This window comes from Hypanus sabinus, chromosome 5, assembly GCF_030144855.1.
Source record: "Hypanus sabinus isolate sHypSab1 chromosome 5, sHypSab1.hap1, whole genome shotgun sequence".
Lineage (NCBI taxonomy): Eukaryota > Metazoa > Chordata > Chondrichthyes > Myliobatiformes > Dasyatidae > Hypanus > Hypanus sabinus.
Window position 1 is genome coordinate 164890277 of NC_082710.1, and position 24422 is coordinate 164914698.

The 24422-nt window shown below is 50.0% G+C and overlaps 1 protein-coding gene across 1 annotated transcript; it reads right to left on the minus strand.

Moving 5' to 3' along the window:
- Positions 1-3005: 3005 nt before the first annotated feature.
- LOC132394537 (vesicle-trafficking protein SEC22b-like) lies at positions 3006-23965 on the minus strand. The gene is made up of 5 exons (XM_059970819.1): positions 23799-23965; positions 9005-9114; positions 8060-8220; positions 4970-5116; positions 3006-3614 (listed from the first exon to the last, which is right to left on the minus strand). Exons 1-5 carry the CDS (start codon positions 23871-23873, stop codon positions 3466-3468), a joined length of 642 nt encoding a protein of 213 aa, XP_059826802.1. The 5' UTR covers positions 23874-23965; the 3' UTR covers positions 3006-3465.
- Positions 23966-24422: the final 457 nt, after the last annotated feature.

The window sequence follows — 24422 nt, forward strand, 5'->3', positions numbered from 1 at the left end:
GACCTCCTGCATTGGGAGGACGATTAGCTTCAGAGAGGATCTAAAGGAAGTAGATGGGCAGGTGAGCACGAAGCAGGAAATCCAGGGAGAAAAGTTGTAATGGGAGAGCTGTCATTAACTCGATGGGATAAAGATCCCCTATCACAATAGGATCCAGTGAATAAGGAGGTCAATAACTTCGGTTATTGAGAACACAGGAGAGGCTGTTCCCAAAATTCGACACTCGCACTTGCACCCGCCCCCTCGCCTAACCCTGAGGGCCAGGATTTCCTTCCCCAGCTCCATACGAACAAGCTGGATGCCCCCCCCCCCGCACGTTTTGTTGGCCATATACCCCGAAGCCCTTGGGCTCGATGGGGGATTGGAACGAGGGCATCTGCGGGACGTGCCCCGGTGAATCTGGTTGGGGCGCGGAGCGAGAATAACCAGTTCCAGGGGCAATGTCTCCGACAGTCCCGGCCACACGGACAGTGACTGGGCCTTTACTGTCCCCTAGCCTGCGCTGCCCTGTGTTTATTGCTCTGGGGAGGAGGGTGGGTCTTCCCCTCTGCCTCAGATGCTGAACTCACTTCGATACCACACCTTCATTCTCAGAACATCGGAGGGGAGCGGTGTCGATCATTGTAATGCCGACCCCCCCCCCCCCAGGAATCGGGGAGCGGTTAAGAATGTATGATGGGCCAAACGGCCACATTCTATGCGTATTTGTATTTTAATATTTATTTCTATTATACATAGACTTAATCTCTTGCGGTTACTTTAACGCAGCATTTTATTAAAGAGGCTATTTTTGATATTTTATAAAATAGGAGTTTTGCTTTCACAGTGAAAACACTCGTCCCTCTGATCGATAAGGCACTTGGACAGATCAATGGATAGGAAAGGCAGCGGGCCAAACGGGCATAGGCCATACGTGTCGACGGGCCTGCGACCGGACTGTGTGACTCCACCAATCCGTTAACTAAGGGGGTTACACTATCAGGAGCCACTGCACTCACAGGATGGGGTGGCCTGATAGGCTGTTGCTTGTTTCGTGATGTTTGGGGTCCTGGCCCGCAAACACGTGCGCAGTGGGCCGACCAGAGTCCTTGCACTCCAGACCCCTACTCTCCAAAGTATTCCAGATTGCGTCTCGGAGCAGAGTGGGCATTAACCACAGGAGAGTGCGGACCTTGGGCCACGGGAGGGGGAGGGGCATCTCTCCGTTTAGCAAGCTCACCCTCAGGAGCCACGTCTAATTCCTTCTGCCCAGGACGTCCCGGGAAGCTCCGAGGCACACCACACACAGTCAGCTCGCCACTCCCTTGGTGGCCTCGTACCCCGTCAGTATCCAGTCTGTGCGCAGCGCCTCCCAAAGAAGGCTCCCCGCCTGGCGCACCTGGAGGAGGACAAAGCCCCCTGAGAGGGACGCTCGTTCCCGTGCATCAGTACCGGGTGAGTCTTCCGGGGACGGCAGGCCCAATCGCGGCGACAAGGGCGAAGCAGAGTGCGAACCCGGCAGGATCACGTACGCATCTCGGCAATACTCGAGCATCCAGTCCCTCATCCCGCCCGTCCCACTCGCCCCACATCCCACACACACCAACCAGGAACTTGCTCAGCCGGACCCCGCGTGAAAGCAAGGACGATTAAGTCACCCACCCTCACCCCCATCCCGCTCTCCAGGGCTCCCTAACTTAGGCTGGTGTCCATTCACCCTCTCCTCGCCGTCTTGTCGAATCAGCTCAGGGCATTGCACACAGGAAGCAGCATCTCTGAAGTAGCAAGCACGATGGGCTGGAGCCCAACTCCTGTCCGGTGCCTCTCGTGGCTGAGTGCGGGGTGAGCCAACCCGCATCTCGCCCAGGCAAAGGTTGAGGAATCGACGGAGAAACGACCAAATCATCCGTGGATCTCTAATCCTCTCCCACCCTCCCTATCGAAGACAGCCATGTCCGACGCAATCCGCGGGTCAGTGAGCAAGCTGCAGGCCCATTCCCGCCAATCTCCCTCACCACCTGAGGGCTCGACCTTCCTCCCGGGTCAAACACACATACCTTAGCAACTGTGCTGAGCACCCCACCCCAAGAGGCAGCTCCCCACTCCACCACAGATTAGCCACTCAGATCGCCTCTACCTTTCAATCCCCGCCCCCAAAGAACGTTTCGAGAGATGCGCGGGTAGGGAGGGGTGGTTTACACCATCGCATCAAAACGTGTGGGAAAAAAGTGTGGTCTCCGTTCCTTTCGTTCTTGCCCGAGGCCCGGCCTTCGCCAGATTCAGCGGCGGTCATACACTGGGGCAGGGGCGAGGGGTGTGGGCAGGGGAAGGCGACGACGTGCGACGATGCTGGATACCGTCCCGAGAATTGGCGCCAGCGCCGGCAACAAATCCGCCACTGACGGGCGAGTGATAAAGTCTGGACTCCCCGCTCACTGGGGAGGGGCCTCAGCGGCGGGCAGCTCAGCTCTGCAGGGAACATCCCCCGACCCCAGGTTACACACAGTACAGACGTGATGAAATCCGGCGCCTCGTCCAGGAAGGGTTCCCGGTAAACAAGCCGCGCAGTGGGACGGCGCCAGGGGAGAGTTACCCGCTGGCAACCCGCGCTGCGGGACGGCCCGGCGGGAGAGTTACCCGCTGTGCAACCCGCGCTGCGGGACGGCCCGGCGGGAGAGTTACCCGCTGTGCAACCCGCGCTGCGGGACGGCGCCAGGGGAGAGTTACCCGCTGTGCAACCCGCGCTGCGGGACGGCCCGGCGGGAGAGTTACCCGCTGTGCAACCCGCGCTGCGGGACGGCCCGGCGGGAGAGTTACCCGCTGTGCAACCCGCGCTGCGGGACGGCGCCAGGGGAGAGTTACCCGCGCTGCGGGACGGCGCCAGGGGAGAGTTACCCGCTGTGCAACCCGCGCTGCGGGACGGCGCCAGGGGAGAGTTATCCCGTATAGAATTCGCTTTATGGTACGGCGCCGAAGGAAGGGTACTGCAAGGGAAACCGGTTATTCCGAGTCCAACCCAGGAGCTGGGACTGCGTTAAGATAGGGTTAACTCCAATATCCAAATTACATTGTGGGTCGGCACCGAGGGACGGTTACTCTGTGTCCAACCAGCGTAGTGAGATGGTGTTGAGGGAGCGTTACTCGAAAGTGAATCCACGCCATGGTTCAGAATGGAGGGAGGGTCACTCCGTACCCAACACACAGCAAGGAAGCGTGGCTTTGCATCCGAACTGCGGTAGCAGCGGCGCACTCGCCAAACAATGTGTGAGAGAGGATATCCACACCCACTGAACGACAGCCGGCCTCCAACACAGGCTGCAAGTCTCCCCCAGAACCCAACTCACACTACGCAGAGAGGGCATCCCTCCGCCTCCTTCCCCGCCCCCACAGAGACCAGCAGCAGGAAGGCCCGCTGCTCAGTGCCCAGCAGCGCCTCCCGCTCCTCTGCCCTCGCCGTGTGTCCCCAGCGCTCCCTCGCAGGTGGTCTCACAACCACCAGAAGTACAGGACCACCATGAAGATGCAGACGCTCGTGGCCGCCACCTTGGTGAAACGCGACCTGGAGTTCAGTTCCTTCGCGTCGAGCTGGTACTTCTTGGAGAGGCTGGACAGGTTGCTGGCTTTGGTGTTGAGGGCTGAGGGAAAGGGGAGGAGGAAAGGGTTTAGAACAGGGGTAGTGTACAGACCTGCTTCCTCACCATCCCCAACCACCGCACCACAGACCAGTCAATGTGCCCAGCTGGCACGGGAGGGGAAAGAGCACCCCCTCCCCCATCCCCAGTGAGGAGAACCTCAAATCGGGTCCTGCAGATCTGGAAGGGGTGCTATCGAGGACACAGTCAGAAACCCGGGCAGCAATGGGAGATAGGGCTAAGGATTCAGATAGACACCAGGGACCGGAACTGGGAAGGATCCTAGCACGGGGCAAGTTGGGAGTGGAGTCGATGCATAACCGGGAAGAGAGGGAGAGAGACCCCTGGGAGTGGAATGTGCACAGGTGAAAATAGTAGGCATTCGGGATCAAGATCCGCAGAGAGAGAGAGAGAGAAAGAGAGTCAGGATCAGGGACAGGACCCCAGATGTCGACAGGAAACGGGATGAAGGGTATGTTCAAACACAGGGGAATGGGGATAGTGAACCAGGAAGCGATCCCAGCACCAAGCGAGGTGGGAGAAGTGCCCTCCCTTCGGTGGGAAGGGGAAGAGAACAGTTCTCAGGAACATCCAGGATCAGGATACACAGACGGGGGGGCGGGGGGCTCAGAAACCTGACGGGGGACAGAATAAAGGGTGCAGTCAGACACAAGAGAGTGGGAGAGGATCCTGGCACCAAGCCAGTGGGAGTGGAGCCTGTACACAGGTGGGAAGGGAAGAGAGGGGCCGTGACCTCAGGAGCATCCGGGATTGAGATCGACAGACTGGGAGGAGGGGGTGGGGGAGACCGCCAATGACAGGAGATGGGATGAAGGGGGCAGTTGCATGCAGGAATGGAAACCAGGAACTGGAATGGATCCCAGAACAGGTGAGGTAGGAATAGAGAGTGCGCATATAGAAAGAGGGGAAGAGTGGATACACAGGGAATCTGAGAGCACTTTGGAAGTGGGAGTAAGGAGGTGCTGTGATGAGGAATCCCACGTTAAGCTGAGGAGCCCAACGTACTGGAGAGCAGCAAGCACGGAGAACGTTGCAGGCAGTCACGGTGCGTTAGGGTTGTGGTGTGTGGTGGAAGCTGGGGCCCCAACCCCTCCACAAACCCTACCCCACCACTGAACTCCCACCCAACTGAGAACACCATCCAGTCACATAAGAAGTTTGGACAAGTACATAGATGGGAGGGGTATGGTCCAGGTGTGGCTCCGTGGGAGCAGGCAGAATAACAGTTTAGCACAGAATCGATGGGCAGAAGGGCCCATTCCTGTGCTGCAGTGCTCCACGACTTTGCGTCACGGGACACCGTGTCCATCTTTGTCCAGATGTGGGTACGAACTCACCGGACAGCGCCTCCCCCCGCTGCAGCACTTCCTCAATGTTGGTCACCATGATGCGCTGGACGTCCTGGAGCTCGGTGTTGATGGAGCCCAGTTTCCGGCGAGACCATGAGTCACTGTAGGACTTCTTCAGCTTCTGTATGTAGGTGTCTGTGGACGGGAGGGGACGTGGGATCAGAAGTGGTTTGTTATTGGCACATGTCCCGAGACACAGTGAAATGCCTGCCATGCCTGCTGTTCAGACACAGCAGAGCATGGAGGTAGGACAAGGTAAAACAGTAACAGAATAACAGTGCAGGTTGACAGAAACGTGCAACATCATGACAAGGTGGATCGTAAGGTCAAGAGTCCAATTTACACCTGGGGGACTGTTCAATAGATTTATAACAGCAGGGCAGAAGCTGAACTTGAGCCTGTTGGTACACGTTGTGGGGGTTTGCTGAGTGGAAGAGGGAAAAGGGGGTGGGGGGTGAATTTGGATTATGCAGCAAGAAGTGTCGACAGTCCATGGAAGGGAGGTTTCCGTGATGTGCTGAGCTGCGTCGACAACTCTCTGCAGCTCCTTGCGGTCAGTTGCCGTATCAACCCAGGATGCATCAAGATCAGGTGCTTTCTAAGGTGAATCGGTAAAAATCCCTGGGTGTTGACAGGAACATGACAAATTTCTTCAGGCTCCACAGGAGAAGAGTTCAGCGGTGAGTGAAGGATTAAACATACCCCACCTTTGATAATCAGTTGGGATGGGCGGTCCCATGCCACACCCGGACAACCTGCTCAACCTTGCCCTAATGCCCCCCTCCCTCCTCATCCAAGTCCAGGATTGCACAGAGAAAGACCCTTAAACCCAGGCTTCTCCATCTCAAACCCCCACCTCCCTCAGGGGTAGTCACCTAGTATCCTAGCTCACATCTCATCACCCATTCATCCAGACCATCTGCATCGAGCATTGTGTTGCATTTGATCCTTCTCCCACCTTTCCTCTGCCAAATGCATCTGCGTACCTCTCTGCTCCTGCCTCCTGCTCCTGCAGTTGACACCGCCCATCCCAGCCCCTCCCTGCTCCAGCCGGCCCCCATTCTCCACCCTCTCCAGCTGGAGACCGGAGGTTTCCCCTGGGACCGTCCATGTGGAGAGCCTCAAGGGCTGCTCTCCCACCCCGCCAGGGAGGGAGACCCTCAACGTCCAATCCACCGTAGTGGGCACCTCCTGGAGGTCACCCCCAACCCTACTTGTGTGACCCTTCAGGTTAAATCCACACTTGCCCAGATTGGAGGAGGAAAAATACCCCAGCCACCAGAGAGCAAAAATACCCTGGGCATAACAAAGAGGGTGCATACACCCCCTCCTCTGGGCAGCGGAGGTTAAAGTTTAATGAATGGGCACAGCAAGAAAGGCAGCTCCAGAGGACCCGGACTCCGGCACTCTCTGGTCGTAGAGTTCTCATATTCACCCTGCGACCATGTAGGTTTCCCAGGATGCTCCAATTTCCTTCCTCACCCCAGAGACATGCAGGTGGGTGCGTTATTTGCCCCTAGTACGTGGGTGACGGGAAATATCAGGAAGAAAGAAAGAGTTAATGGTGGTCACTGTTTTCACCAAGTTACGCAGTGACAGAAATGCTGCCGTGCACGTAGCCTTCATCGCCACGCAGTTAGAATTCCCTTTTATGTTAAGTACCACACATTCAGGCGGTGTTAAAAAACATCCTGCTCAGAGCAAAGGTTGGGCCGTACAGCTAGATAGATATATATATATAAAAAATTAGAGAGCATAGATGGGGATGTGGGGAGCATAAATGGGATTAGTAGAAATGGGGGCTTGTTGGTCAGCACAGAATTAGTGGGCTGAAAGGCCAGTTTCCCTGCTATCTCTCATCTTCTCCAACCTCCCCCCCCACCCCCCTGAGCTTCTACTCAGATCATAAACGACTGCCTCAAACCCAATCTGTGAATTACCTGCCCCATTCACCATCATTCGTATACAGACAGGCCCCACCCAGAGCAGCCCACTGCAAACAGGCCAGATAGGCTTCTGCTTCAGCAAGTGCCTCCCACCCCCATTCCATCTCCAAATGTTTATGGGATCTTCCTGCATCCAGGTCTCCCAAGTGGCTCCCTGGATGTGGAGAGGGGGGAACGGAGGGAACATTTAATATGGAACAAGAACACCGATGTCTAATTAACTGGGGGCCCAGGGGCTAATTAAGGGACCAACAATGGCAGCTGAGCCATCTCCCCGGAGACACCGTCTCCCTGGTAACCTCTTTTTCTGTTTTCCTGCCTTTGTCCCCAGAGGCCCCACCCCACAGATCCAGCCGCTAGCTGCCTCGCACAGACAGAGATGGAGGGAGACTCCAGGCCGAATCCCTCATATTCCCTCCAGCTCCGTGACCAACGCAGGGAACTCACTGCTCGCAACGGCCAAGGGAGGGGATACCGTACCACTGGGATGTTCAACCACCACAGGCGCCACATGCTGCCCTTCCCCATCTTGGTTATGCAACAGGGGTTGGGAAAACGAGGAAGGGGTAAAACACAGACAGGGTGGGGTAAATTGTGAGCTCAGTAAATAGGAGTGAACTTGTGGGACCCTTCTTGAAACTTACAGAGTATTGAAAGGCTGCGATAGAGTGAATGGGCGAGGATGTTTACAAATAGTAGGAGAGTCTAAAACCAGAGGGCATCATCCAGAATAGAAGGACATCCCTTTAGAATAGAGAGGAGGTGAATCTGTGTACATTGTAACAGATGGCTGTGTAGGCCAAGTCATTGTGTATATTTAAAGTGGAGTTTAAAGGTACCAGATTAGTAAAGGTGTCAAAGATTATGAGGAGTAAGCAGAAATGGGTTGAGAGAGAAAATATGACAAAATGACAGAGTACATGCGATGGGCTGAATGGCCTGATTCCAGATTCCAATGCCTTATAGCCTTTTGCACTAACAAGTGACCGCTCCAGACTATGTGCAGGCCAGTGAAAGCATCCGCCACAGACAGGCCAGTCCAGACCAGCCTGCCACAGATATGCCCCGACTCTACTGGCCCTTCCTGCAACCCCACCACCACCCCGAAGGGCCCCTCGGGTGTCGGTCTCACCGAACTCAATGAAGACATAGGGCCGGGAGACAGTGGCCACCTTCTTAATGTACAGCTCGCTGAACTCTGCCTGCAGGTCCTCCAGGAACGTGTAGGCCATCTTCTTGGAGTAGTTGCCCTCGCACAGCACCAGGTAGCAGACACCACGGTCAATGAGGTAACTGTTGGCACACAGCAAGATTCCATTAATGCTGGGCCCTCACAAGCAAGCAAGCTGAAGCAACAGGTGGGGGGAGAAAACGAGAGTTTGGACGGGGACCAGTCACAGTCTATTAGAGAAGACCCCACCCCAGGTATCGAAGGTAGGAAGGGGCCTGCCAGAAGACATGAACAATTGGAAGTTCACCATGTGGGCTGGTGGGAAGGGGTTAAACTGGGTGAAATGAAGCAGTGGGATCGGCAAGGGGAGAGGAAGGCGGCTGGACCATCAATGCCCGGGTGACCAGCAACCACCTCCTCCTCTACATCTCTCACAGTGGGAAGAGACCTTCTCACCCTTTAGTCTGCCCTTCCCATCCACTCCTGGCTCTGACACCCTTCACGTCCCCACCCTATCCCTCTCAGCAGCCATGGAGACCATCCTGGGCCATGGCAGCTGTCCTGGGATTTAGGAGTTAAGAGTGGTTGAGGGTGGGGAAGAGGATTGAGGTCCACTGTAACCACAGCAGCCAGTGTCAACACTGGATTCCAGTAAGGAGACAGCCTGACAAAACCTTCCCCTCCTACCCAGTGCCTCCATTTAGACTCTGCCCCCTCACCTAAATCTGTGTACCACATTCACCCCTCCCAACACCACCTCCTCTTAGCCCATCCCCACACAGGACCAGCTGGGCCCTGCCCTGCAACAGCCTCAGCAAAGTGGAGGGGGGGGTCTGAAACAAGCACTCAGAACGCTCCTTCCCCCCCCCCCACACACACACACACACACTCAGACCCCGCACTTACTGGAACATGAGGGAGCCGGTTTCGAGGGAGCAGCGCGTCGGAGAATGTTCGGTCAGCTTCCGGAACAGCTGCTTGGCCTGGTTTTGATATTCCTGCAGATTCCGCCCAGACTGCAATAAAAAACATGGCCTCAGAAAACCTGCCCCAAGGGAACTCGGCGTCCCATCACACTCCACTGGAGTGGGCACTGCAGAGCTTAAACATGGAGAGAGGACCTCCATATTATATACCGGACTGTCCCAGACAGGCACAGCTAGATTAAACAAGAGGGGAGCTGCCCCATCACCGCCCTGTTACACACTCCTGGATACCAGCGCTGGCTGATTGGCAATAGGCAAAGAGTGGAAACAAAGGGAGTCTTTTCTGGTTGGCTGTCGGTGACTAGTGGCATTCTGCAGGTGTTGGAACCGCTTCTTTTTACGTTGTACATCAATGATGTACATCAGTATTGATGGCTTTGTAGCCAAGTTTGCGGAAGATTTGAAGAGGGGCAGGTAGTTTTGAGGAAGAAGGGAGGCTGCAGAAGGACACAGATTAGGAGAATGGGCAAAGAAACAGCAGATGAAAATCAGTGTTGCGAAGTGTATGGTGATGCACTTTGATAGCAGGAATAAAGGCGTAGTCTGTTTTTCTAAACAGAGAGAATATTCAAAAATACAAGGTGCAAAGTGAATTGGGAGTCTTCTGCAAGATTCCCTAAAGGTTAATTTGCAGGTTGAGTCTGTGGTGAGGAAGGCAAACGCAATGTTAGTGTTCATTTCAAGAGGTCTAGAACGTAAAGGCAAGGTTGTAATGCCGAGGCCTTGGGGAGGCCTCATTTGGAGTACTGAGTGCAGTTTTGGGCACCTCATCTAAGAGGGGATGTGTCTGACATTGGAGAGGGTTCAAAGGAGGTTCACAAAAATGATTCCAAGAATGAAAAGCTTGTCATAAGAAGACCATTTGATGGCTCTGGGTCTGTACTCAGTGGAACTTAGAGGAATGGCGGAGGAAGAGATGGATCTCATTGAAACAAATCAAATGTTGAAGGCCTGGATAGAGTGGATGTGGAGAGGATGCCTCTTATGGTGGGGGAGTTTAGGACCAAAGGGCACAGCCTCAGACTACGGGGATGTCCATTTATAACAGAGATGAGGAGGAATTTCGTTAGCCAGAGGTTGGTGAATCTGTGGAATTCTTTGGCATAGCCAGCTGCAGAGTCTAGGTTATTTGGTGTTTTTCAGGTAGAGGTTTATAGATACTTGATGTCAGGATGAGAAAGGCAGGATTGAGAAGTGTATTGATCAGCCATGATCAAATGGCAGAGTTGACTCAATGGGTTGAATGGCCTAAATCTGCTCCAATGTTTTATGGTCTTATAAGGCACAGTGGGGGTTAAACACTGTGTGAGGCTCCCTGCACACAATATCTCATCACACACTCCCAGGACAGGAACACACACACAGAGGGAAGATCCTGCCACACTATCTCAGACTCTTGTGGAAGGCACAACAGGAGTTAAACACAGGCGAAGCTTCCTGCACTTCCATTCCACACACTTCTGGGACAGGCATAGAAAGGCTCAGACATGGGGAAAATCTCCCTCACTCTCACAGGAGTGACAGGAAGAGACAGTCCACTCACTCTCTGGAGGTTTTCCAGGACCAGTGAACCGGGTACTTCCTGCCAAGTGAGGACTCCATTCAAATCTAAAATTGCTTTGAGCATTGTGAATTTGTAAATTAATCTCATCATTTTTATAAAGAAACCAGTTGGCCCTTCCCCATTGAACCACAAATGAACCTCCTGTTTATTGCCTGGAAACCTGTAATTTGCATGAAATCCTCATGAACATTTCACTCGAAGTTTGTAAATGTTTGACAAATGGCAGTGTTAAGTTACGGAACAATACCATGCTCCCAAAAGAGTTACAGGGATATTCTGTCCTCATACATTTTTAAATCTTCTTGCACACATTTTGAAATGAAGATCCCCCTCTACACAGTCCTGTCTCATTATTCCTGAAGCAAAGATAAGACAGGTTAGACACAATAAACCTCCCAATCGCCTGTGATGCTTTCACAGTGCCCAGGCAGAACAGTACCGAGGAAGATATAGAGCGAAGCCCCTGCCACACCAGTCCATTACCCTCTCTGGGGTGGGAGGAGCCGGAATGGTGTATTGTGCAGGCATTACCATTGCTGGGTAATTATCACCACACTATCTCACCTTGTGCACCATGTACTAGGCTGTTACTGCAGGTCACATAATTCCAGCTCAGAGCTTTGTTCCTCTGTTTGCTACATGGTTAATATTTTATCATGTTGTTCAGGCAGAAGGAATGAAAAAAAAAGTTGTTTACTGTCTTTCTAGTCAGACACACCATCCAGTTGGTCCCTGTCATCCAGGCTGGCACCCCTGGTGAAAGGGGGCATAGTGAGACTGTCAGGAGGTCCTTTGCCCATGGTTGAACCCAAGTGCAAAAGCAAGGGGAGGAATGGGTATCTGTGGAGTGCGGGCGAGGACAAACTATTGCCCGATCCATTAGAACATCGGAGAGAAATGAGGGTGCTACGTCTTTGGAAGAGAAATCTTGGGGAAAACAGATACAGGGGCTTTAGTCCATGGAGGCCACTCAGCCCTTCCAAACTAGTCTGTTATCCAATTGTATCAAGGCTGATCTGACTACAACCTCAACTCTGCAAACCCATTTACACTTATTATCGTCATCTCCCCAGTAATATTTCACCACTTTATCCCTTACAGCCCCCCTCCCAGTCATTATCATGAATTTTGTTTTATGGCAGCAGTACAATGCAAAACATGCAACAATTAATATAAATTACAATAAATAGTGTGAGAGAAATAGTGAGGTAGTGTTCACGGACCCGTCAGAAATCTGATAGCAAGCGGGTAAAAGCTGGTGCTAAAATATTGAGTGTGTCCCCTCTACCTCCACCATCTCTGCCCTAAAAATATTCAAACTCTTCTTCAATCACCCTTCCAGGATGAGAGATCAATTTATCCCCCCTCAGTGAAAACAATTCAAGTCAATCAAGTCAGGTCAGGTCACTTTTTATTGTCATTTCGACCATAACAGCTGGTACAGTACATAGTAAAAACGAGACAACATTTTTCAGGACCATGGTGCTCCATGAAACAGTACAAAAACTAGACTGAACTATGTAAAAACAACACAGAAAAAAATTACACTAGACTACAGACCTACCCAGGACTTAATAAAGTGCACAAAACAGTGCAGGCATTACAATAAATAATAAACAAGACAATAGGAACAGTAGAGGGCAGTGAGTTGGTGTCAGTCCAGGCTTTGGGTATGAGGAGTCTGATAGCTTGGGGGGGGGGGGGGGGAAGAAACTGTTACATAGTCTGGTCGTAAGAGCCCGAATGCTTTGGTGCCTTTTCCCAGATGGCAGGAGGGAGAAGAGTTTGTACGAGGGGTGCATGGGGTCCTTCATAATGCTGTTTGCTTTGTGGATGCAGCGTGTAGTGTAAATGTCTGTAATAGCGGGGAAAGAGAACCCAATAATCTTCTTAGCTGACCTCACTATTCGCTGCAGGATCTTGTGATCCAAGATGGTGCAATTTCTGAACCAGCAGTGATGCAGCTGCTCAGGATGCTCTCAATACAACCCTTGTAGAATGTGATGAGAATGGGGGTGGGAGATGGACTTTCCTCAGCCTTCGCAGAAAGTAGAGACACTGCTGGGCTTTCTTCGCTATGGAGCTGATGTTGAGGGACCAGGTGAGATTCTCCGCCAGATGAACACCAGGAAATTTGGTGCTCTTTACGATCTCCACCGAGGAGCCGTCGATGTTCAGCGGGGAGTGGTCACTCTGTGCCCTCCTGAAGTCAACAACCATCCCTTTTGTTTTATTCACTTTCAGAGACAGGCTGTTGGCTCTGCACCAGTCCGTTAGCCACTGCACCTCCTCTCTGTAAGCTGACTCGTCGTTCTTGCTGATGAGACCCACCATGGTCGTGTCATCGGCGAACTTGATGATGTGGTTCGAGCTGTGTGTTGCAGTACAGTCGTGGGTCAGCAGAGTGAACAGCAGTGGACTGAGCACACAACCCTGGGGAGCCCCTGTGCTCAGTGTGATGGTGTTGGAGATGCTGCTCCCGATCCAGACTGACTGAGGTCTCCCAGTCAGGAAGTCTAGGATCCAGTTGCAGAGGGAGTTGTTCAGGCCCAATAGGCTCAGCTTTCCAATCAGTTTCTGAGGGATGATTGTGTTGAATACTGAACTGACGTCTATGAACAGCATTCGAACATATGAGTCTTTTTTGTCCAGGTGGGTTAGGGCCAGGTGGAGGGTGGTGGCAATGGCATCGTCTGTTGGACAGTTGGGACAGAACCCAAACTGCAGGGGTCCAGTGAGGGGGACAGCAGGGTCCTGATGTGCCTCATGACGAGCCTCTCGAAGCACTTCAAGATGATGGATGTGTGTTCAACCGGACGGTAGTCATTGAGGCAGAACACTGAAGATTTCTTCAGCACTGGGACAATGGTGGCAGCCTTGAAGCACGATGGAATGGTGGCGCTGCTCTGGGAGATGTTGAAGATGTCAGTGAGAACATCTGCTACCTGGTTTGCACATCCTCTAAGCACTCTGCCAGGAATATTGTCTGGTCCAGCAGCCTTCCGTGGGTTGACCCTGCACAGGGTTCTCACGTCAGCCACGGTGAGACACAGCACCTGTTCATTTGGAGGAGGGGTGGACTTCCTCGCCACCACGTCATTTTCTGCCTCAAAACGAGCGTAGAAGTTGTTCAGCGCATCTGGGAGGGAGATGTCACCAGCACAGGCAGGTGATGTTGTCCTGTAATTGGTGATGTCCTGGATGCCTTTCCACATGCGCCGCATGTCACCACTGTTCTGGAAGTGGCTGTGGATTCGCTGGGCGTGTGCACGCTTTGCCTCTCTGATGGCCCGGGACAGTTTGGCCCTCGCTGTTATAAAGAGGAGACTACTTTTTAAAACAGTAACCCATTCTAGATTCTCCCACAAGAGACAACATCATCCCCACCATCACTTTGCTGTGATCCTTCCAGTTCTTAACCATTCCAATCTAGACCCAAGTCCACCATCAAATCCTTATGGACACAAGCTTCCTTTTGCAACCTTCCTACTAGGATAACCTGCCAATTCCTCATCTTCCTCATTGGTAGACCATAGGCAGTGTGGATCCATAGTAACATCTCCTCAGTGACAATGCAGATGTGTCTCAAGGAATTGTGCTTAGCCCACTGCTATACTCTCATGACTCTTAGTTTTAAGAAGGTGCGTACGGCACCAAAGACTAGCAAATTTCTACAGATGTATGGTGGAGAGCACAGGGCTGCCTGTACAGGTTTGAATGAGGCTGCAGAGAGCTGTACACTCAGGCTCCACACGCCCCACCGAAGACACCTTCAAAAGGCAGTATCCATCATTAAGGACCCCCAGTGTCCGGAACATCTCCATTTCTCATTGCTCCTGAAGACCTACAATCAAAATTCTAGGAACAGCTTTTCTCCCCTCTGCCATCAGATTTCTGAATGGACCATGAAACTATGAAGATGACCTTACTAGTCCATTTCTTACTGTACTATTTCTTGTTATATTGCAAGTTGTAGTCCTTTTTATGTCCCTGCACTGTATGGCTGCCACAAAACCACTTTCATTACACATCCGTGATAATGAACCTGATTCTGTTATTAGCATATTAATGTCCTTCCTTAAATAAGGAGACCAGTACAGTACACAATGCCCTTTATGTGGTCCCACCAACTGCAGCTAAAGTCCAACCTGCCTACGCCAGCATGCAATTCCTCTAGCGATTCCCACTAACATTCAGAGGGCTCTGCAGTGGGAGGTCTCCAAGGTCCTTACGGCCAAAGGGTTAACTTTGAATTCTGGCCTCAGTTGTAACTCGGGAAACGCAGCAGCTGATGTGCACAGCAAGATCCCAGAGGCAGCAACTGGGATGTGGGTTGGCTGCGTCTTTGGAGCAACCTGAAAGCCCCGATGGGGAGTTAGCGATGTCTTGTCTATGGAATGTTGTGCTGAATCAGAGAGGATGTTTACAATGATGACACCAGGAATAAAAGGGTTAACCTATGAGGAGCATTTGACAACGACTGTCTATTTATAAATAAGGTTTATTTTGATTAATTAACAAAAAAATTGATGGTTCTAGACCTGTACACACTAGAGTTTAGAAGAATGGGAGGGGGATCTCATTGAACTCCACTGAATATTGACGGTGACAGGATGTTTCCAATAGTTGGAGAGTCAAGGACAGAGGGCATAGACTCAGAATCGGATAATCCTTTCTAACAGAGATGAGGAGGAATTTCTCTAGCCATAGGGTGGCAAATCTGTGGAGTTCATTGCCACAGACTGCTGTGGAGGCCAAGTCGTTGCGTAGATTTAAAGTGGAGATTGATAGGTTCTTGACTATAATGGTTTCAGGGGCTACGAGGAAAAGGCAAGAGATGGAAAATAAACCAGCTATGATTAAGCGGCAGAGCAGACTCGATGGGCAGACAGCTTTATGGACATGAACCATTAACACTGCGTCTCTCACCATGGAATCTGCCTGACCTGCCGAGTGTTTCCAGCAGCTTTTTTGTTTTCAATGTTGATTGAGAAGTGAATACAGTCCAGGATGAAGCAGTGTTCTGAGATTAGTACTACACACTTAATCACATCATAACAAAGGGCCATTCTGCCCATCAGGTCCATCCCAGCTCCCAAGGGAGCAATCCCATTCCTCTAATTCTGTATACTCCTGAAACATTCCATCCCACACGGTGCCAGCAACATGGGCGGGGGGGGGGGGAGTGGTGTGGGGGGAATTTAGCGGCCAATTAACCCACCAATCTGCACACACAGCATCTGGTGACCGTGTGATCTCCTTCTCAGAGGTCAACATCAGAATGTCTTTCAAGAGGGTAAATACTCACAAGGTAACAGGATCAGATGTTGTACCTGGCAGGACGCCGAAAATCTGTGCCAGCCAACCGAGAGGTGTGCTCAAAGACATTTTCAATCTCTCCTTGCTACAGTCAGAAGCTCCCACCTTCTCCAAAAGGACAACAATCATACTAGTACCCAAGAAGAGCAGGGTGAGCTGACTTAATGACCACCATCCAGTAGCACTCACATCTACGGTGATGATGGGCTTTGAGAGGTTGGTAATGGCTAGAATCAACCCCTTCTTGAGTGAGGACCTGGAGCCACTGCAATTTGCCTGTCACCACAGCAGATGCAATCTCATTGGCCCTTTACGTGGCCTTGCATCACCTGCAACTGGATCCTCGACTTCCTCATCAGCAGACCAAGCATGTACAGACCAAGTGTAACATTTCCGCCTCTAGTATATTTCCCTGACCCACCACTCGACTCTTTCTATACCAGTGACTCTGTGGTTAGGCTCAGCTCAAAGACCATCTAAAAGCTAGCTGGCGACACAATGATTTGGGGAATTTCAGATTCTGGTGAGAAGGCATACAGAGTCAAGATAGATCAGCTGGTTGATGGGTGTTACGACAACAACCTTCCAACCAAATCCAGCAAGACCACAGAACTGAGTGTAGACTTCAAGGGTCAGATCAGGGAACAGCCCAGACTCATTGTGGGATCAGAATTGGAAAGGGTGAACAATTTCAGGTTCTTGGGTGTCAGCATCTCTGAGGATCCACCCTGGGTCCAGCATATTGATGAAGGCACGACAGTGGCTATGTTTCATTAGGAGTTCGAGGAGAATTGGTATGCCAACAAAAACACTCACAAATTTCTATAGATGTACCGTGGAGAGCATCTTAACTGGTTGCATCACTGTCCGATATGAGGGGGCCACTGCACAGGATCAAAATGAGCTGCAGAGTTGTTAACTCCCTTAGCTCCATCATGGGTACTAACCCCCCCCCCCCACAATTCAGACATCTTCAAGGAGTGATGCCTCAAAACAGTGGCAGCAGTCATTAAAGACCCCCACCACCAGGTTATGCCCTCTTCTCATTGCTACTATGAGGGAGGGGGTAGCAATGTCTGAAAACACACACCGAATGATTCAGGAAAAGCTTCTTCCACTCTGCCATCAGGTTTCTGAATGAACAACAAACCCATGAACACTACCTCACCACGTTTTCCTTTTCCCCTCTTTTTACGCTACTAATTTAAGGTAACATTTTCTAACACTACTTCACTTATCTGGGCCTCTCTTTCTCTCTCACAGTTTCGGCTTTACCATAAACTGAGAAAAATAATCATAGCACAACCTCTGATTGGCAATTGCAATCCCCCTGCCTTTAAGCCATTATTCATGCTGTTCCTGTCCAATGAAAATAAGGTGGCAGATGACAGATTTTTTGCACTCAAAACCCATCAATTCATTAATAGGTCAGGATTCATCAAAAGACAAGTTCTTAGACATCAAGACCAATATATTAAGATGAGATTCTGCAGATGCTGGAAATCCAGGGTAACACTAACGCACACTATGCTGGAGGAACTCAGCAGGTCAGAAGGGTCCTGATGAAGGGTCTCAGCCTGAGACATCTTTATTCATTTCCATAGATACTGCCTGTCCTGCTGAATTCTTCCAGCATTTGCCAATCATCTTTTCAAGATTTCATTTTAAAATCTATTTGTTTCCCAGTGATGATTGCTGCCGTCTTTGACATCAGGACTGTGACCCTGAATAGACTGGTTATGAACTCCATTTGAATTACACTTAGCACTCTGAGTTAGGCACAAAGCTGATACCTTACCCAACCCCCCACCCCATTATATCTGAATTTAAATATTCTGACCTGTATGATTTGCAAAATTTTAATTGACTCTGTATAGCAGAATCTAAAGGACAACAGCATACTTTAAATTTTGAATAAATTTTAGATAACTCACTCTCTCTATCAGTGCCAGACAGCCCTGCTGCAAGTTATCCAAACATTTGAAAGTTCTTGATGAGAGCATTTGGCCCAACAAAGTTTCCTATTCACAACGTGTGTTGAAATAACTATCGAGTTTAGATTTGAAAGTCACCAAGGTACATTCTCAATTACACAACTAGGTAGCTTGCTCCATGTGTCGACAATTCACTGAGTAAAGACATGCTTCTTGATGTGAGTCTGAAATCTCCCTTTAACCAATCTCCACCTATAGCCCCATGTCCTTGTTGATTGATTATTTTTGAAGTACCAGCTGGCAGCTACCTTACTTATACCCTTAATGTTTTTGAACACTTCTATCACGTCTCCTCATGTACATAATATCATGTATATTAGCTCAGTTCTTCTCCGTCCACTGACAGACACATTTCTACTGGACACGTCTCAAGTACAGCCTACGATACACAGCTTTTGTGGCCCCAACCACCCCCCACAACTGCCCTTATTAACATACCAACCAGCGGACCTCCACATCCCCATAAAACCAAATCTCGCCTTATCTCAGATATTTCCTTTCTCCTAACCATCCCCCTCTCCATTGTCCCTGCAAATTAAGAGTAACTTGTCTTCGACCCCAACCCATTTCTTCAACCCGAATTATTAATCCTGTTTCTCCCCCTGCAGACACTTTCGACAGATTCTCCCATTTTGTTTTAGTTTCAGGAACTTTTCTCCCCTCACCTTGTACCTTTGCTTTGTGGAACTGGGACTCAGCTGCTCTTCGGCCAGCCTCACTGACTCAGCAAGGGTGAGTCTGTTCAGTGACCCAACTCTGCTCAGCTCCACTAACCCACCCCAATCGCTGAGGCTCAGCTTAGGGCAGGGGAAATGGGGGGAGGTGAGGGAGGGGGGAAGAAAGGAGGAGATGAAGTACACGGAAATGCCCTATCCCACTTCCACCCAACAGATAGCGTAGCATGGTATTGTAGCGGTTAGTACAACACTGTTAATAGTGGCAGCAACCCAGTTCAATTCTGCCACTGTGTAGGAACCTGTATGTTCTCCCTGTTTCCCCACACGTTCCAAAAAGACAACCAGGTTAGTAAGTTGATGGGTCGCATGCATGCCATTGGACTGGAAGAGCCTGTTACTGTGCTGTATCTCTAAATTCCGATGCCTGCAGCACAAACCACTGGGCTGAGGAACAGTTTCTACCCTGCTGTAATAAGACCATTGAATTATTTGCCTACGACGATAAGACGGACTCGACCTCACAATCTACTTCATTATGATCTTACACATTATTGTTTACCAGCACTTTCTCTGTTACACCTAATTCGACAGTACCTCATTGTTTTATCCTGTTCCAACTCAATGCACACTGCAAAGATTTGTTCTGTATGAACAGTACACAAGATAAGCTTGTCCACTCTTTCACTGTACCTTGGTGCACGTGACAAAAATAAATTGATTCCAATTCTAAAACCATTCTGCTGATCGCAGGAATGTGGTGCTCCTGGCCCACGTGACATGGCACCAGTGGTGCGGGGTGTCTATAATTTAGATGGTGTAATATAGACAATAGGTGCAGAAGTAGACCATTCAGCCCTTCAAGCCTGCACCGCCATTCTGAGATCATGGCTGATCATCTACTATCAATACGCGGTTCCTGCCTTGTCCCCATATCCCTTGATTCCCCTATCCATAAGATACCTATCTAGCTCCTTCTTGAAAGCATCCAGAGAATTGGCCTCCACTGCCTTCCGAGGCCGTGCATTCCAGACCCCCACAACTCTCTGGGAGAAGAGGTTTTTCCTTAACTCTGTCCTAAATGACCTACCCCTTATTCTCAAACCATGCCCTCTGGTACTGGACTCTCCCAGCATCTGGAACATATTTCCTGCCTCTATCTTGTCCAATCCCTTAATAATCTTATATGTTGCAATCAGATCCCCTCTCAATTTCCTTAATTCCAGCGTGTACAAGCCCGGTCTCTCTAACCTCTCTGCTTAAGACAGTCCGGACATCCCAGGAATTAACCTTGTGAATCTACGCTGCATTTCCTCTATAGCCAGGATGTCCTTCCTTAACCCTGGAGACCAAAACTGTACACAATACCAGGTGTGGTCTCACCAGGGCCCTGTACAAATGCAAAAGGATTTCCTTGCTCTTGTACTCAATTCCCTTTGTAATTCACTGCCTGCTGCACTTGCTCATTCACCTTCAGTGACTGCTGAACAAGTACTCCTAGATCTCTTTCTATTTTTCCCTTACCTAACTCTACACCGTTCGGATAATAATCTGCCTTCCTGTTCTTACTCCCAAAGTGGATAACCTCACACTTATTCCATTAAACTTCATCTGCCAAGTATCTGCCCACTCACTCAGCCTATCCAAGTCACCCTGAATTCTCCTAACATCCTCATCACATGTCACACTGCCACCCAGCTTAGTATCATCAGCAAACTTGCTGATGTTATTCTCAATACCATTTACATCAACGATTTAGATAAAGGCAAACAGCTGTGGTCCCAATACTACGCCCTGTGGCAGCCCACTAGTCACCACCTGCCATTCCGAGAAACACACATTCACTGTTACCCTTTGCTTTCTATCTGCCAACCAGTTTTCTATCCATGTCAATACCTTCCCCCCTATGCCATGCGCTCTGATTTTACCCACCAATCTCCTATGTGGGACCTTATTAAATGCCTTCTGAAAATCGAGGTACACTACATCCACTGGATCTCCCTTGTCTAACTTCCTGGTTACATCCTCGAAAAACTCCAATAGATTAGTCAAGCATGATTTGCCCTTGGTAAATGCATGCTGGCTCGGCCCAATCCTATCACTGCTATCTAGATATGCCACTATTTCATCTTTAATAATGGACTTTAGCATCTTCCCAACTACTGATGTTAGGCTGACAGAACGATAGTTCTCTGTTTTCTCCCTCCCTCCTTTCTTAAAAAGTGGGATAACATTAGCCATTCTCCAATCCTAGGAACTGATCCTGAATCTAAGGAACATTGGAAAATGATTACCAATGCATCCGCAATTTCCAGAGCCACCTCCTTTAGTACCCTAGGATGCAGACCATCTGGACCTGGGGATTTGTCAGCCTTCAGTCCCATCAGTCTACTCATCACCGTTTCCTTCCTAATGTCAATCTGTTTCATTTCCTCTGTTACCCTATGTCCTTGGCCCATCCATACATCTGGGAGATTGCTGGTGTCTTCCCTAGTGAAGACAGATCTAAAGTTCTTATTAAATTCTTATAGGAAGTGCCTGTGTGATGCAAGACCATAAGATATAGGAGATAATTGGGCCATTTGACCCATTGAGTCTGCCCAGCTGATTGTTGTTTTTTTTAAAATCCCTCTCAATTCCATTCCCCTGCCTTCTCCCAGTAACCTTTGACACCCTAACTAATCAAGAACTTAATCAATCTCTTCTTTAAATAATAATGTGGTTTCCATAGACATCCATGGCAATAAATTCCTCAGTTTTACCACCCTCTACCCGAAGAAAGTCCTCCTCATCTGCCCTAAAGGGATGTTCTTGTATTCTGACGCTGTGCCTCTGATCCTAGACTCTCTCGTTATTTGAAACATCCGTCCCATGTCCACTCCATCTAGGCCTTTCAATAATGGGGAATTTTCAAATAGATCCCATAGAACTATTTATAAAGTTAACAGCAATCACTTGGGGCAAGTGAGGGGCAATTACTGACGAGGGGGATGGTAAACCATGTACACTGACCACAGCAGCAGTTCTATGACTAGCCCTTGGCATCCAACCTCCCCCACCACTAGCGCCGTGTCACATGGACCAGGCACACCACATCACTTCAGAGGTGTAGTCCCCTGTACAGAGTGGAGTATCTCCATACACGCTGACTGGGCAGAAGGGAATAGATAACAACGCTGATGAGTTTCAGATGAGACAAAGGAAGGAATGCTTTAGTGGAGTACAAAAACTGCCTTGGGGGTAATCTAATGGCCTTTCTCTATGCAGTATATACTCGTTATGATTTACCATTAATACTTCTACTTAGGACCCCGTCCATTTAGGCCAGGAGCTCTTCTCACTGCTGCCATTTGTTCGGAGGTACATGAATCTTAGGTTCCGCACTGCCAGGTTGAGGAATAGTTATTGTCCTTCAACCATCACAACTCCAAACTGATTCCACAGCCTATAGATTTACCTTCAAGGACTCTACATCTCACGCTCTCAGGATTTGTTTTTAAATTTGCGCAACTTGTCTTCTTTTACACATTGATTGTTTGTCAGTATTTATACATAGATTTTCATAATTTCTATTGTAGATCTTTATTTTCCTGCAATTGCCCGCGAGAAATAAATCTTAAGTTCATTCAGAGTTTGAGGAGATTTGGTTTGCCAACTAAAACACTTGAAAACTCCTACAGATGTACCGTGGAGAGCATTCTGACTGGCTGCATCACGTCTGGTATGGTAGGGGTGGGAAGGGGGGGGGTTGCTATGGCACCAGATCGAAGTAAGTTGCAAAACCTTGTAAAATTAGTCATGGGTACGGACTTCCGTAGTATCCAAGACAGTTTCAAGGAGCAGTGCCTTCGAAAGACGACGTCCAACTTTGAGGACGCCCACCACCCAGGACATGCCCTCTTCTTAATATTGGGAAAGAAGTACAGAAGCCTGAAGGAACACACTCCATAATTCAGGAACAGCTTCTTTCCCTCTGTCTTCCAATTTCTAACCCATGAATACTACCTCACTACTTTTCTTCCTCCTATATTTTTGCACTACCCATTTTAATTTAACTAATTAATGGACATTTATAAATAGTTTTGTGCCTATCAGTATACACACACACACACTTATAGTAATTCAATTTTTTCACTATATATATATATATCATGTATTTTATTGTAGTGCTACCATAAAATTAATAAATTTCACAACATATGAGGTGATATTAAACCTGATTCTGAGGTAGTATTTAGTGACTGATAATAAATTTACTTTGACTTTGAAATGTTTTTTTGCTGGAAATGAATAATCAGACAAATCTGTTCCATAAGTGTACTTGTGGCCACCTTTTACAACATGGCCCATTCCTTTCGATGGGTGGGAGCTCACTCTCCAAAGCTGGAGTGTGAGGCGATACTTTCTCCCCTACCCTACCAGTCATAATTTGGTTGCCAAGCAGAATCAAATGATTCAATTCTGCTTCCATTTCGGCCGATCTGACGGTAACGTCAAATTGACCTTCCACCCGCGCACACCAAGGACCGGTCTCTGCTCCCACTGGCCTCCCGGGGCTCCAAAGGCACACCACCCTCCAAGAGGATACGTTCACATCTCGGCCATCAGAGGGAGCAGAGAGAGAGAGAGGCAAGAGTGCGGTGGGACACGGACATATGCCCCCTCCTAGGTTAGGCACAAGGTGACAAGGATGGGACAGGCACCATAGAAGTGTAACTCTCTACAATTCAAGTACCGGGGGGGGGGGGGGGGGGAAGAACCTAGCCAAAGGCTCTCGGAGCTGCAAGGGAGGGTGCCGAGGAATCAGTTCTGGCTATTAACCCCTTCGGCGCTGGAGATTACAGAGGCTTGCAGAGGGATGCCACTGTAGCTAGATTCGTCCCTCGTGCAACAGAAACTCCTCCCATCTTATACTACACCCCCCCCCCGCCACTCCCTACTGTTTTACAGACTGCCCTGTGCCGCAGACCCCACTTTCCCTTCCTAATGCAGCAGACCACCCCACCACTCCCTCTCCCTTCTTGTAACAAACCCGCAGTTTCCTAACCCCTACGTGTGCATGCAACGCGATACCTGTCCCTTTGCCCCCTGTCCGACGGTACACGCAGCCATGGGGAGAAGAGGAGGGGAAGTTGGAAGGGGGTGTCCCGTCTGCCGCCTTACCTGCTCATTCTCCTGCATCGAGGCGGCCAGGGGCAGCCCATCGGCCACCCGGGCGATCATGGTCATCAGGATCATGTTTGCGGAGAAGCCAGCGAGCCCGGGACTCCGGAGTTTGTGACGTGGCTCTGCCCGTGTCAGCGCCGCGTCAGCTCTACCGGCTGCTTAAAGGGGCGGTGCAGGCGGCTCGGCCGAATCCCTTGTGATCCCGCCTCCTCCTTAAAGGCGCGCAGTGGCAGAGGATGGAGGCAACCTGTGCCCAATGACTCGCCCGGTGGGGAGGAGCCACGCCCCTTAAAGGCGCACACCACCAGCTCTCCCACCGATATTCATCGGCGCCCATCTAAGCTGGTCCCATTTCCTCTGGTTCAGCCCATATTCCTCTAAATCTTTATTAGCTATGCTCCGTTGAAGGGTTTCGGCCCCAAGCATCGATTGTCCATAGATGCTGCCTGACCTGCTGGGTCCCTCGACAGCGGGGTTTCCCAGTCTCTGTTATGCCATGGACACCTACTATTAACTGAGGGGCCAGTGGACCCCAGTTTGGAAACCCCTGCTCTGTAGACCTGTGGTGTGTGCTGTCCATCGATGTACCTGTTAGCATTTGTTTTTAATGTATTTATTGTT

What these genes read in the sequence shown, in the direction of transcription:
- LOC132394537 (XM_059970819.1), bottom strand. Translation starts at nt 23,873, where the DNA reads ATGATCCTGATGACCATGATCGCCCGGGTGGCCGATGGGCTGCCCCTG. An exon ending in ACCGGCTCCCTCATGTTCCA is followed by an intron (nt 8,221 to 9,004) that starts GTAAGTGCGGGG and finishes GTGTGCCAACAG; the next exon opens with TTACCTCATTGACCGTGGTG. An exon ending in CTATGTCTTCATTGAGTTCG is followed by an intron (nt 5,117 to 8,059) that starts GTGAGACCGACA and finishes TCCCGTCCACAG; the next exon opens with ACACCTACATACAGAAGCTG.